The sequence below is a fragment of the Phodopus roborovskii genome, unplaced genomic scaffold, assembly GCF_943737965.1.
Source record: "Phodopus roborovskii unplaced genomic scaffold, PHOROB, whole genome shotgun sequence".
Lineage (NCBI taxonomy): Eukaryota > Metazoa > Chordata > Mammalia > Rodentia > Cricetidae > Phodopus > Phodopus roborovskii.
Genome location: NW_026126482.1, coordinates 7,869,514 through 7,884,657, shown reverse-complemented (window position 1 = coordinate 7,884,657; position 15,144 = coordinate 7,869,514). Strand labels below are relative to the sequence as shown.

The 15,144-nt window shown below is 40.1% G+C and overlaps 1 protein-coding gene across 8 annotated transcripts in view; it reads left to right on the top strand.

Moving 5' to 3' along the window:
* Nsd1 (nuclear receptor binding SET domain protein 1) overlaps positions 1-15,144 on the top strand; it is a 106,131-nt gene that overhangs the window by 84,730 nt on the left and 6,257 nt on the right. For 7 of the 8 annotated variants that reach the window (XM_051194233.1, XM_051194229.1, XM_051194228.1 and 4 more), the window contains 7 exons: positions 1,273-1,478; positions 2,657-2,769; positions 3,136-3,405; positions 5,631-5,747; positions 6,995-7,136; positions 10,843-10,949; positions 13,435-13,639. In XM_051194233.1, coding sequence (XP_051050190.1) covers positions 1,273-1,478; positions 2,657-2,769; positions 3,136-3,405; positions 5,631-5,747; positions 6,995-7,136; positions 10,843-10,949; positions 13,435-13,639 — 1,160 coding nt within the window. Of the gene's footprint in view, positions 1-1,272; positions 1,479-2,656; positions 2,770-3,135; positions 3,406-5,630; positions 5,748-6,994; positions 7,137-10,842; positions 10,950-13,434; positions 13,640-15,082; positions 15,121-15,144 lie in introns of all 8 variants that reach the window. The other variant, XM_051194235.1, reaches the window with a different exon arrangement.

Below are 15,144 nucleotides of genomic sequence, written 5' to 3'. Positions count from 1 at the left end.
TATAAGCACCAGCTGGCCTCCGACTCAGAGATACCTCCCTGCCTGCTTCTAGTCATTTACACAGCTAACATGGATAATTTCACATTTAACTGGGCATACTATGGTTACATATTTTATAAATTACTAGTAGAGAAGCTGAGTGTGGTGGTGTAACTTGTATTCCCAGCATGTGGGAGACTGAGGCAGAACTATCACATGTTCATGACTATATAGCTAACTATATAGTTTTGACTATATAGCAAGACTCTATATCAAAAGTTCTACAAAAGCAAGAAAGATCTACTAGAGAGAAGTTTGAAGGTTACTAACACAAAGAAATTGTAGATTTTAAAAAATGAAAATATTAATTATCTTAGATAATTACTGGGAGTTTCTTTTTTAGTTTTTGTTCTTGAGTTAAGGTCTTAACTATGTAGCCCTGGCTAGACTCAAACTTATCTCCAACTTGATATGTTGACCAGGCTATCCTGAAACTGCCTCTGCTTCCTGAGTTTAAATCCATCCTGGGATTAAAAATATGCCACCTAGCCCAGCTGCAAGTTTCTTCTTTAAAATCCAAATTGTCTGGTATACTATGGTTACTACCCTTAATGATGAGCCTTCCCCCCCCCCCCCGTTTTAATTGTCACATTTCTCTTGTTTTAATTAATTTTAACAAATTTAATTGTGTATGTGTGTAAATGTGGATATGTACGTGTGCGTACAAGTACCCTCTGAGATGGGACTGAAAGCACAGGTGACTGAGCCATCCGACATGCTGCTGGGACGGGACAAAGTCCTGTAAGAGCAGCAGCATGCGCTCTCAGTCACTGCGCCATCTCTTATGTATCATAGTCACTGCCTAGAATAAAGTAACTGATTTAAGAACTTATTTTATATGTTTGTGAATGAGCCTGTTATTCCAGGCAGTAGGACATTGTACTTAAGGATATGGCTGAATGAACAAAGTACTTGATAAGCAAGTATGAGTGTTCTGAACCTATCACCTTCATAAATGTGACGAAGGTCTGGTAGCCCACTTGCAATCCTCAAGCATAGGAGGCCAAAATAAGGATCCCCAAGGCAAACTGGCTAGCTAGACTAGAAAGAACTAGTGAACTCTAACTTCAGCTTGAGAACCTACCTTAGTAATTAGAGTGGACAATAACCCAGGAAAACATTGGTTCACACTATATATACACACATGAACAAAGCAAAACACTTAAGTAGGTTATTTTCCTAATGCCTTTGCAGCCTTGTAGAGGTCTCTTCTCCTATTTGTACCTTTTCCAGGTGGTGGCCAGCTGAGATCTGCCATCCTCGAGCTGTTCCCTCTAACATTGATAAAATGAGGCATGACGTGGGCGAGTTCCCTGTTCTCTTCTTTGGGTCTAATGACTATCTGTGGACTCATCAGGCCCGAGTCTTCCCTTACATGGAAGGAGATGTGAGCAGCAAGGATAAGATGGGAAAAGGAGTTGATGGAACATATAAAAAAGGTAACATTCCCCTTACTATTCCTCAGGCAAGCAGAAACTTATGTAGCTAAAAATCATGGCGTCTAAAATACTGTGTTGCCTACTTATAATCCAAGCACTCGAGGCTAAGGCAAAAACAATTGTAGGGTCAAGGCTACCCTGGATGATTTTCACATGTTCTTTTATTTAGAACACTAGCTTAGCAATGTTTATTTACTCAGTGTTCTTAGATCTGTGAGTATAACCCTATTTGCCATATGGTTTCTATGTCAAATGTCATTCTGTGACTGCTGTGGCAGACGTGAATGAAAAGCATAGGTGGTCTAGGATTAGAAGTTTTGAAGTCATAGATGCTATTCTTTGCTGAGTGATGCTTTGACCAAAAGACCCTAACAATAGTCACCATTCATGCCTGTGCAGTGCTTAAGTTCTTACAGCAACCTTAGGAATAGATAGCATCCGGTTTTGCAGGTGAAGAATTGGCCATATAAAAGTTACATTATTTGAAACTGGCCTTGGTGGCACACGCCTTTAATCCCAGCAGAGGCAGGCAGGTCTTTGAGTTGAGGCCAGCATTGTCTACAGAGGACAGCCAGGGGGTTTACCCTGAGAAACCTTGTCTCAAAACCCTGGGGGAGGTGGGAGACACATTATCTGTCTAAGCCTCTGGGCTACTCAGTGAGGTGTGCAGGAAGGGTTTTGGCTTTGGCAATTAGACTGAAATTCCTATTTTTTTCTTGTTATTGAAACAGGGTAGCTTATAAAATGAGAGCCTATATCTGAAAAGATGAATGAAGTAGAAGAATAACAGGGAATTAATTGTTTATGAGAGGAACAGAGGATAAACACTGAAGACAAGGCAGGACTTATATAATCAGGAGAGCTTCAGTATGGGTCATAGGATAGAATTTTCTTTCTTTTTGGTTTGGTTTGAGACAGGGTTTCTTTTTGTAGCCTTGGCTGTCCTGGAACTCTCTCTATGTAGACCAGGCTGGCCTCAAACTCACAGAGACCCACCTGCTTCTCCCTCCTTAGTGCTGGGATTACAGGCATGTGCCACCACTGCTCAGGAAAACGTGGTTTTTCTTTAGTTTAAAAGGGGAGATAGGGTAAAATAAATATACCTAGAGATTTTTTAAGTGATTTTTTTTTTTTTTTTTTTTTTTTTTTGTTTTGTTTTGTTTTGTTTTGTTTTCTAGCTCTTCAGGAAGCTGCAGCAAGGTTTGAAGAGTTAAAGGCCCAAAAAGAGCTAAGACAACTGCAGGAAGACCGAAAGAATGACAAGAAGCCACCGCCTTATAAACATATAAAGGTGAGAGACAAAATCTTGGGAGGCTATGTGGTAGTGTACATGGCAAGCACTATACCACCAAACTATAACCTCCCATTCATTCTCTCCCCTTTTTAATTTGAAGATAGGGTTCCAGTTGTCTGGACTTGCCTTTAATTTGTGATCTCCTGTCTTAGTCTCCCAAATAGCTGGGGTTAAAGGCATATACCAGCATTCCTGGTTTGAAATTTAGATTTCATGTATCAACTGTGGCTTTATTACTAAATGAACCGCCTCAGTCTTGATTTCTTCAAATCATATAAGATGTGTCATATAACTTGAAGGAAGTGATATTTGCTAAAGGATTGTTTTGTGTTCACTTATCTGATATGATATTGTGTCCTCCAGGTGAACCGTCCTATTGGCAGGGTACAGATTTTCACTGCAGACTTGTCAGAAATTCCCCGATGCAACTGTAAAGCTACTGATGAGAACCCCTGTGGGATAGACTCAGAGTGCATTAACCGGATGCTGCTCTATGAGTGCCACCCTACAGTTTGTCCCGCTGGAGGGCGCTGTCAAAACCAGTGCTTCAGCAAGCGCCAGTATCCAGATGTCGAAATTTTCCGCACATTACAGAGGGGCTGGGGTCTCCGGACAAAAACAGATATTAAAAAGGTAAAGAAAAACTTAATTTGTTGGGGGGGGGGTTATTGTTTGATGTAACTGGTTCTTGATGAATATGAGAAGTATTATATAGGGGACATATAGGAAATATAATAACCTCCAAAGTGTAGAGGCTTGAGAGTGAATGATCTTGCCATCCAAATCTGACATTGGTCATGTTCACTGTATAGGAAAATACAGGGAGAAATTCATAAACATGCTATGACATTATTTACACTTCTGTGAAAATTGATGAGGAAAAAGAGATAGTTTTGTGTTAGGTTTTTTGTTTGTTTTCAAGGCAGGATTATACTGTGTGTCTCTGGCTGTCATAGAACTCAAAAAGATCCACTTGCCTCTGCCTCTCAAGTACTGGGATTAAAGGCTTGCTCCATCACTGCCCTGTAAGATGGTTATAGTATTTTAATAAAATATTTTAATTGGAAGATACAGTTTGGGGTTAAGTGTGATGAGCAGTGTAGAGCTTTTCACAGTGAAAATGCAGGGAATCTTCAGCATGAAATGTGGAGGCCATCTAGCACAGCTCCCTTCATTTAAGTCAAGTTAAGAATTTATTAAGATTACTTTTTTCCCCCGAGACAGGTTTCTCTGTGTAGTTGTAGGCCATGCTCGCCTCCAACTCACATAGATCTGCCTGCCTCTGCCTCCCAAGTGCTGGTGTTAAAGGTGTGAACTACCATTACCCACCTTATTAAGATCATTTAAATAAATATATTTATGTATTGCTTGTTTACATGTCTGTCTGTTTGAGGTTGTCAGATCCCCTGGAACTGGTGTTACAGACAGTTGTGGGATGCCATGTGGTTACTGTGAATTGAACCTCAGTCATCTACAAGTGCTTTTATTTGCTGCACCATTTCTCCAGCCCCTTTAATATAGTCTTTTACGCTCTAGAATTTTGAGACAGGTATATGGGAAGGAAGTCATACATGCCCAAGAGGAGTTGCCAGGTTCTTCAAAGATTTTTTTGTTTATTTGTGGGTTTGTTTGGTTGGGTTTTTTCTTTATTTGTTTTGGTTTTTTGAGACAAGGTTTCTGTCTGTAGCCCTGGCTGTCCTGACATCAAACTCACAGATCCTCCTGCCTCTATCTCCTGAGTGCTAGGAATAAAGGGGTACACCATCACAAATTTCTAACAGATATATATTCTGGATAAAAAAATAGTTACCATTTGACAATTTAGTAAAATAAACCTCATTTTCATAATTTCTAAAGAATTTTGTTGGAGTTAAGAGCACTGGATGCTCTTCCAGAGGACCCTGGTTCAATTTCCTATATCCACATGGCATCTCACAACTGTCTATAACTCCAGTTCTAGGGAACCAGAATCCTAACACAGACACGCATGCAGGCAAAACACTGATGCACATAAAATAAAATAAATCAATTATTAAAAAAAAAAATTTGTTGTTGTTGAGGTTTCTAGGAAGCATAATAATGAAGCCACTTACCAAACACGTCTCTTGTTTGCCAGCCAGGATTAGGATTAAAGTTTCAAAAGTTACTTGTGAAAAACTGTATAATTGTGATATCCAGAATAGATGTGTGGATAATGGTGTGAAATGTAGAAAGAAGTAAGTGTGGCAGGTGTTAGTATTTAGGCATGTCACTTGCTGGTCTTTGGGGTTCTGACAGGACACACCCTCAGCTGCTGCCACTAAGAGCACCACCTGTGCCTGTTCACTGTGTTCCCTTTTAAAGGGCCCTCCCACCTCCTAGTCTTCTCTGTGTCTCTCTCTGCCTGCCTCTCTCTCTCTCTCTCTCTCTCTCTCTCTCTCTCTCTCTCTCTCTCTCTCTCTGCCTCTCTTTTCTCTTTCCTACTACTCCTGTCCCTTCCCCTTCTTTTTACTGTCCTTTTCTCTTAATAATAATAAAACAAAAAATACCCTCTGCTTGCACTCTGTTGCATGGCCTCTTTTTCTCTTGAGCCGCCTTTTTAAGATCAGGTAATAGGATTGACTTCTTCCCTCATCACTACCCCTCAGTCTAGCTCTGGCGGCTTTTCAGTGTGCCTTGTGTCCTGGGGCTTCTCTGCTGGTGGGAATGAGGATTCGATTTTCTTCTTTATGTGATTGAGGGAGGCATCATAAATAATAAAATGCACATAGTCTACTTTGGTCTACTTTGGAGAATCGTCCATATGATTTTTAAAAATAAGGTTGCACATGTAAACACTAGTGTACTCTTACCATTTAGTTATGGTTGTCTTACTCTAGGGTGAATTTGTGAATGAATACGTGGGTGAGCTAATAGATGAAGAAGAATGCAGAGCTCGAATCCGGTATGCACAAGAACATGACATCACTAATTTCTATATGCTCACTCTAGATAAAGTAAGTAATACAACGTTATTTTATGTTTGAAAGTATATTTGTACTAGACTCATGTTCTAGACTTTGTCCATAAACATGAGAATTTTCTTGCTCTTGATTTGGAGAGGGTTAATTGCTCATTTTGGCTCTTTATGCATAACAAAAAACAATAAAGCTGTTTTAGTACTCTTTTTAAATGATCTAATATAAGTTTTATTTATTTTACAAACTGGAGGACTAATTTGTTAATGTATTGTGGTGATCATGTAAACCAGTAGTTTTTTCAGTGGTGATCTCAGTCATAAAATTGTTTACATTGCTATTTCGTAACTATAATTTTGTTATGAATGGTAGTGTAAATACCTGTATTTTCTGACCATCTTTTGGGGTCATGATTTATAGGTTTATGTAAATTGTAAAATATTTCAGTTTTTTTTTTAATTTTAGTTTAGTATTATTGGAATTATATTTTGTAAAAAATTTTCTAATGTGTATATTTCTTGTATATCTGCAGTTCTATGTGCTTGAATATTCTATGCCAGCAAATTTTTTTTCCTATACAATGATTTTGGAATTCTCCCTTTACTAATATGAGATTTGAACTTGGAAATTTATGCACAGTAGTCAAACATTGTACAACTGGACTACATCTTCAGCCTATTTAACTTTATGTTATGTAATTTTGTTATTTTATGCTTTGTTATTACATGTTAGTTACTTTAGGTTAGGTTGTGATACTGAATTTGAATCAGAACCTTCCTAAGTTACTGCAGCCAGCCTAGGAGTTGCCATTGGCATTCTCAGTCCTTGGGATTACATTTGTGCCCCATTGTGCTTTGACTAACCCCTCTTTTCCTGGCCTTTACCTTTGTAAAGAATTCTTAAGTTGTATTCTTGTGTTTACCACCAGACATTCTGCTTACACTTTGTGGTAGGGAGTCTAATAAGTTTTTAAATTTCATTAAGTAATTTCTAATATACTCCTGGTCTGTAAACTTTCAAATTAGAAAATGGAATAAGCTGCTGCCTCTCTGGGCCACTGGTTGTAATTTCAGGGTAGATCAGAGTCCCCTAGGTGGGCTTGTGGTAACACATTGTTAAACCCAAGTGGAGTCGGTGATGATACTGGCCCATGGCTGACAAAGGTAGAGCTGGTTCTCTGAGAAACTCTGATTTTAAAGCATCCACTTCATCTTATTAGTGAAAATAGTTTTCTACATAGTAGAGGTCTCATGAAATCTAATAAGTAGCTTTTCTTGAAATTCTAGGATCGAATTATTGATGCTGGTCCTAAAGGAAACTACGCTAGGTTCATGAACCACTGCTGCCAGCCTAACTGTGAAACACAGAAGTGGTCTGTGAATGGGGACACTCGAGTTGGCCTCTTTGCTTTGAGTGACATTAAAGCAGGTAAGGTCATTAAAGACTCTGGAGCTAAGGCCTGGGTTTCAAGTCCTCCACTTGGAAAGAAAGTCTCCCATTTGCCAAGGATATATAGAGATGTAAAGACTTTCCAGGTGGTGCCCAGCATAGTGGTGATGCACACTTTTAATCCCAGCACTCAGGAGGCAGAGACAGGTGGATCTCTGAGTTCAAGGCCAGCCTGGTCTGCAGAGTGGGTTCCAGCACAGTCAGGGTTACACAGTGATAATCTGTCTTGAAATAACAAAAACAAACTTTCTAGGAGGTACTTAAGCATGCATTTTTATTTTTCAGGGTTTTTTTGTTTTGATCTGATAAGATAGAGATATAATTTATGACCTTAACCATCACTGTTAATATCTGCCCCAGAAGACTTCATCTTTTCTGACTGAAACTCTTCCTGCTTAACTTTCTTCCTAGTAACCTGCTCAACCAAATTCTATCTCTAAATTGGACTGTGAGTTTACTTTTTCCTCCCTTCTTTTTTTAGGTGAGGAGAAGGTTGGAGCTAAGGCCTGGGTTTCAAGTTCTTGGCTGTGCTCTGCTCAGTGTTGGTACTGGGAAGTGAACTGAGGTCCTCTGAAAGAGCACCAAACACTCTTAACCACCAGCTCTCCAGACCTCTATTGTATTTTGGGTGGGTTGGTTGGTGTTTTATTTTAAGACAGTCTCACTGTATATGTGTAGTTCCGCCTGGAGTGAAAGTTCTTGTGGAGACCAGCTAGCTACCCTTGAACTTGGAGGGTTTGCCTCTATCTTTGAGTGTTGGGATTAAAGATGTAAGCCACAGTACCCTGCATTGTGGCTCGTTTATGCTAGGTATTTGCTCCTGCGCTGTGCTACACCACTGTCCCCTACTCATGTAAATTTTAAAATGAGGATAGCATAAGTAGCATCACCCATGTTTGGAACAGTATTTCTACAGGCAGTGTGAGGAGGGAACCACAGCCTGGCTGTTATCCCTGGCTGGTCTTAGTTTGTATGGACTTTTGTGTTTGTTTTCCTTTCTTTGCAGCCCCTCAGTGATCTATTACAGATGAGTCTTAATTCTGCAACATGAGTCTAGGTATCAGTCACTTGGTGTTGTATTTGTTCAGTTAAAGAAAGTAATAATGTTTTCCAGCATCTGTTGAAAACCTGTCATTCTTGGTCTCCTTTTAGGATGTATAACAGAGTTGGCAAGATGGTTAAGTAGATAAAGGCTCACTGACCAAACCTAATGGCCTGAGTTGGATTCCCAGAACCACATAGTGTGGAAGGAGAAAACCAACTCACAAGTTGTCCACTGACTGCCACACATGCACACCCGTATACATACAGAATTGAGTGCGTGCGCACAGACAAGACAAATGTTCTAAAATTTTAAATAAAAAAATAGAATATTGATGCTAGAAAGATGGTTCAGTGGTTAAGAGCACTGACTTCTGAGAACATGGGTTCAATTCCCATCACCCATTTGGCAGTTCATAACTGTCTATAATTATAAGATTTGACATCCTCATATAGATATACATGTAAGCAAAACACCGATGCATATAAAATAAAAATAAATTTAAAAAATAGAATATCTATCTGCAATTGTTAATATTCCTAAAACTTGATGATTTTGAGTATGAATGTTTTATATTGCATGTTAGCTACATTCTTGGTTTAAGGCTTGTCTGATCCACATGAGACACTGTCTTTCTAAGAATGAATAAAGCTACTCTAACTTCAGATCCCCTAACCAGGTTATGTCATAACTACATATATTGCCCATCTGTGATCTTACTCTCCTTATAGTATTACTTTGCAGTGAAATGCCTCTACCCCTACATGCTGCCAGATAAGGTATATTCAAAGGGACACTGGCAAGGGTTCTTGAACTTTGCATCCTCCATGCCTGGCATACTGGTGTGTGTGGTGTGAGTGTCTGTGGGTGTGTGAGTGCATGTGTGTGTGCGTGTGTGTAGGTGTTTCTGTGTGGGTGTGTGTGGTGTGCGTGTGAGTAGGTGTGGGTGTGTGTGGGTGCGTGTGTAGTGTGTGTCTGTGTGTGTGTGTGCACTGTGAGTGGGTGTGCGTGTGATTAGGTATGGGTGTGCGTGCGTGTGAGTAGGTGTGCGTGCGTGTGAGTGGGTGTGTGTGTCCTGCCCCTGCCTTTACCTTGTTGTGTTGGTTCTCTGCTGCTCACACTAAGCTGGTGGCCCTTGAGCTTCTGGGTTTCTCCAGTCCCCACTCAAATAATTCAGCTTTCATGTGGATTCTTAGAATTCAAACTCAGAGTGCTTTTAACCCCTTGAGCCGTCTCCTCAGACCTGTTTTGTTAAGATCTTGTCTCCCTCTATTGAGTGCTAGTATGCTACTCACTGTACAGTGATCTTCCTGCCTTGGCCTTTGAGTGCCAGGGTTACAGTACCTACCATCAAGTTGTGTATGTATTGTTTTTAGTTGTGAATTAGTGTACTTTTAAAGATTAGTTTATTATGCATACAGCGGTCTGCCTGCATGTCTGCCTACAGGCCAGAAGAGGGCACCAGATCTCATTATAGATGGTTGTGAGCCACCATGTGGTTGCTGGGAATTGAACTCAGGTCTTCTGAAGAGCAGCCAATGATCTTCACCTCTGAGCCATCTCTCCAGCCCTGAGTTAGTGTATTTTGAATCTAAATAGTTTGAAAACAGCTGGAGAAGTGATACTTTATAAAAAATAAAGGTTCTTCTAAATTATCACTGCTGCTTAAATTTCTTTTACTTACTGGCATGGTGGTGCACACCTTTAACACCAGCACTTGGTAGGTAGAGTGATTTCAGGGCCATCCTGGTCTACATCCCTAATTTCCAAGCAGCCAGGACTGCTACACAGGGAAACCCTGTCTTGGAAAACAAAGAAAAAGGGGGGGGGGCGCTAACTCAGCCTTTTAACCTCTGGGGTTATAGGTATGTGTTTGCTATCTTGCCTAGCTCAAGAAGAGCGTGTTTTTGTGCAGGAAGGCACCATGACATCTCAGATGTTCTATTCATGTTAGCATTAACTGCAGTCTCAAAAAGAAAACGGTATAGGGGCAGAGGACGTAGCTCAGCAGTTAAGAGATATGCTCCTCTTCCACAGGACCCATGTGTAATTCTGAGCATTCACAGAGCAGCTCACAACCATCTCTAACATCTATCTAGGGGATCAGATACCCTCTGCTGGCCTCTTTGGGCACCAGGCATGCAAGCCTTGCACAGGCAGACATACATGCAAACAGCCCATGTTATAAATGGAGAAATAATATCATCTATTTAGAGAATACAGCACAATACCCACAGCAATATGTAAAATTTAAAGACCAATATAGAGAACTAGGGACATAGCTTGCTTTCCTAATAAGTGAGAAATCCTGGGTTTATCCCTAGCAAAGCCTTTACCCAACTAAAACACAGATGAACAAACAACACAAAACCTAAGTTGCAGTAAATTAAGGCACAAAAACAGATAACTAATAAAATTTTAAATTTTGTTCTCTTAAAGTAATTCTCACCCAGGTGTGGTAGTGCATGCCTTTAATCCCAGCATTCAGGAGGCAGAGGCAGGAGGATCTCTGAGTTCTAGGACAGACTGGACTAGATAGACAGACCCTGTTTCAAACAAAAAAATCAAATATTCTATTAGAAGTTGTCATTTATAATTAAATAATATAACCATGTATGTTAATATTTTTGTGGTCTTATGCAGGCACTGAACTCACCTTTAATTACAACCTTGAATGTCTTGGGAATGGAAAGACTGTCTGCAAATGCGGAGCCCCAAACTGCAGTGGCTTCCTGGGTGTGAGGCCAAAGGTACCACTTTCAAACTTTCATATTAACAACAGTGGTGTGTCTGTCCTGTACCGTTACTAGGTACAGTGCTAGGGATGAGTCTTTATTTTAAGAAGCTATTCTTTGAAATAATGGAGTTGATCATCAATAATGCCACTGACAGTTTACTGAGCATTGCCATGGTCTAGTTAATGTTGCTGTAGGGTTTTGAGCAATTTTGACTTAATATTTCTTTTCCAGCCACCCCCCCCCCCCAATGTAGCTAAATAAAAACTATGAAGTAGCCTGGCAGTGGTGCACACACATTTTAATCCCAGCATTTGGGAGGCTGAGATCTCTGTGAGTTTGAGAACAACCTGGTCTACAGAGTGAGTTTCAGGACAGGCAGAACTGTAACATGAGAAACCCTGTCTTGATAAGCCAAATAAATAAAACCCTATGAAGTAGGTTACAGTGAGGTATCGGCTCACCTCATTTAGATTCCCCAAGTGTGTGGTTGGTTTTTCTTTTCTTTCTTTTTTTTCTTTCTTTCTAGAAGTGTCAGTAGAATTTAGGAGGCTATAATACCAGAAATAGAACACTAGACTGATGTAGCTCTGTGGTATTATGCTTTCCTGGCCCATGCTAAGCTGTGGGGTCACCACCAAAATTATCTATATATAGAAAACTTAATCTCACTATTACAACATAAACATTATGTCTTTCTGTGTTTTGTACATTTTAACTGAGTTACAATGCTGTAATTGTTAAGATTTGTCTTTTATCATGTGTATCACATGCAGATGGTACCCAGAGATGTCACCAAGGGCATTGGTGCCCCCTAGAACTGTTTTGTTTGTTCATTTTGTTTTTCTCTTTGATTTATTTATTGTGTGTACATACACACATGAATGAGTGCTGGAGAGTAATGAGAGGCATGTGAGCGCAGGGTTGCAGACCAGTGCCTTTACCTGTTTAGCCATCTCAGGCCCCTGATGGTTTCCTTTTCATTTGTTTTGGTTTGATTGTTTGTTTTGGTTTGATTTGGGTTTTTTTTTTTTTTTTGCTTATTTTGTTTTGAGACATGCTCTCACAATGTACTTCTGGCTATCTTGGAACTTACTATGTAGACTTCTAGGCTAGCCTCAAACTCACAAAGATCCACCTGCCTCTGCCTCCCAACTGATAGGATTAAGGTGTGCATTACCATGCCTGGCTGCCAAACCTAATGACCTGAATTCAGTCTCCAAAGACCTGCAGGTGGGAGTTGAGAACTGAGACTTAGTTGTCAACTGACCTACACACACACACACACACACACACACACACGCCCATACACAGACACGTTCATGCACACAAAAAGTGGATGGTGTCAAATTTTTATTTAAAAGGTTCCTTCGTGCCTTTAATCCCTGCCCTTGTGAGTCTGAGGCAGGTGATTTTTCTCTCTGTCCCCCACCCCCAGTTGAATTAAGCTAGCTTTATTTTTTTTCATATAGGGCTATGTCCCTAAAGCAGATTCTCCCAAACAGAAGAAAATGTTTTGTTTTATATTATAGCCCCCAAACTGCAAGGCTAGGGGTTTTCCAGTGGTTTTTGGTTATGTGGGAATTTGGCCGGTTGAACCATCTTATGAGGGTGGTGAATGAAAAAAGAAATAAAAAGAAAGGATACATGACTGCATGACTGCTCCTACAGATGGTGGAGGGGAAAGTTTATTATAGACCAAAGGGAGAGCACAGCAGGCAGGGGCATCTGGGAAACTCCAGAGTGAACATGACCCTGAGTCATATAGGGAGAGGGAATAGAGTGGAGCCAGGGACTAGGGGCCAGAGGCTCAAAGAGAGCCGACCAAAAGGCCAAGTAACAAAATGGTTAAATCTAAATTACATAGGGAAGAGCAGCTGGAAGAAGGGGGAGGGGGATCTCTCTTAGCTTGAGGCCAGCCTGGTCAACAAATAACCAGGACAGGAAAGGCTACATAAAAGAGACTCCTTCTCAAAAACTAAACAAAAAAAAAAATTTTTTTTTTAATTAAAGAAGCACTAAAATACAAAGGGATGGGCCTATGTCTCAAGGATAGGGCCAAATGAGAAGTGTTCCCAAAGATCAAATCTTGACAATTTGAGAAATACTGAAAGTATAATACATTTTAAATTTTATTCCATTTTATGTGTATGTGTTTTTGTTTGCATGTTATGTCTGTCTGTGCAAGGGTTGTATGCCTGGTGCCCACAGAGGTCACTAGAGGTGGAGTTAGAGTTTGAGCCCTTTGAAAGAGTCCCAGGTGCTAAACCATCTCCTCTGCTCCTGTACTGTTTTATTTTTGAGATTGCAGTTAATACTAACATGAATAGAGCATCTGAGATGTCATGGTGCCTTCCTGCATTTTCTCTTTTATATTTGCAGCAGTCTCTTGAGTGTTATCTTTTTCCAGAGGAAAAACTGGGGTTGAAAAGATAGACTCGTTAAGGTTACATACCTAAGTCGTTGACAGGGTATTGACTGATCAATATGTGACCTCCAGAATCAGCCCATTGTCACAGAAGAAAAGTCAAGGAAATTCAAGAAGAAGCAGCATGGGAAACGCAGGAGCCAGGGTGAAGTCACAAAGGAAAGAGAGGATGAGTGTTTCAGCTGTGGGGATGCTGGTCAGCTCGTCTCCTGCAAGAAGCCGGGCTGCCCGAAAGTTTACCATGCCGACTGTCTCAATCTGACCAAGCGACCAGCAGGTTGGTGCCAAAGTCCATTCAGAGCACTCCTTGTTTTCTCTCAGTTTTCAGGGTCTGATGCTGTTTGCTTCCATCTGAAAGAGAATGCTATTTGTGAGCACATGCCAACCCTGGGGGACCTGGTCTATGCTCTGACTTTGACAATAAATTAATAACAGAGGCCTAGAATTCTACATTATAGGGAAGAGAACAGAAACTTGTTTTATTCCCATTCCATTATTTTGTCTTTCCAGCAATTGATATTTCCAGCAATTGATGAGGTTACTTGTCAATAGTTGAAAGAGCTGCATTGAAAGACAAGTGTTCTGACCCAAGGGGCATAGTAGAGACTTGAGCTTTTCAAGCCAATGAAAGATGGATCTACAGCCTTTTACCCACGGTTTCTCTCAACCCCGCAAGAGTAGACCTTTTCTTTGGTAGATGAAATAGTTGTGTCAGTTTACACATGAGAAAGCTGCTCTGGTAGATGAGACAGCCAGAAATTTGTATTGGGAAAAGTTGGTACCTTTTGGGCAATTACTTGAGTCTTAATATTTTAGCCATTTCACAGGCTATCTGTTGAGAAGTACAGATGCATGTGGAGCTGTTTTAAAGATCCCTTTGATTAAACATCCCTAGTGATATGTTAATGCATACATACCACTAATTCCTGCTTCCAGAAATGTACAGGAAGTGGAGAACTTTAGTTGGAAATCAGTGGAGTGTGTTTCTGAATTGATTTTCTTTGTATAGTATAGAACAAAGTCAAGTTGAATAAGGTACCAGGAAGTAGAAATAGGGGACTTTTTTCCAGAATCACTTTTTTTGATAGCACAGGATGTGACTGGCATGATCGTGCTTGTTTGTGTTCCATCAGTGAATTGTAGTCTATTTTATTTGGAGATGGGAATGCTTGTATGCTTGCTTCATGGGGAAGTAGATACAGTTTCAGGTTAGTTTTAGGTCTTCCCCCATTTCTACATGGACAATCCAGATAAAGTTCTGTGCTGGTTTCAAGATTTAAAATTCAGCAAAGGTGAGTCGGCTTCCCTTACTATTTTTGCAACTGTGTATATTTACCCTATTTCTGTTGAAAACAAAAAAAAAAACAAAATAAGCAAGACTATTAAAAAGTTGGAATGTTCTCTTTGAGTTGGGTATTTAAAAGCTGTCTAAATCTGGGCATGGTGCTGTACCTACTACTGTAAGTTAAGGCAACCCTGGGCTACATAGTGAGACCCTGTTTCAAATAACACAAAATTAAATAATAAGTGCTCTTGTAGGACAGAGTTTGAAAAATGTGGAGGTAGTAGTAACTGTTTCATCTAAGAGAAACTTTGGGGTTATTTGGTTGGTTTCCTGTTGTACAGCCCTTGCTAGAAATAGTCTCTTGCTTGTGCTTAGTTGATACTTAGTTACTCAACCTTGATTCTTTGCTGTTATTTTATATATTGTTTTGTGCAGAAGAGGAAGCTGAAATTCTGGGGAAGGAGTAATGGCAGGTGAGTGGCACAAACTCTGAAGAA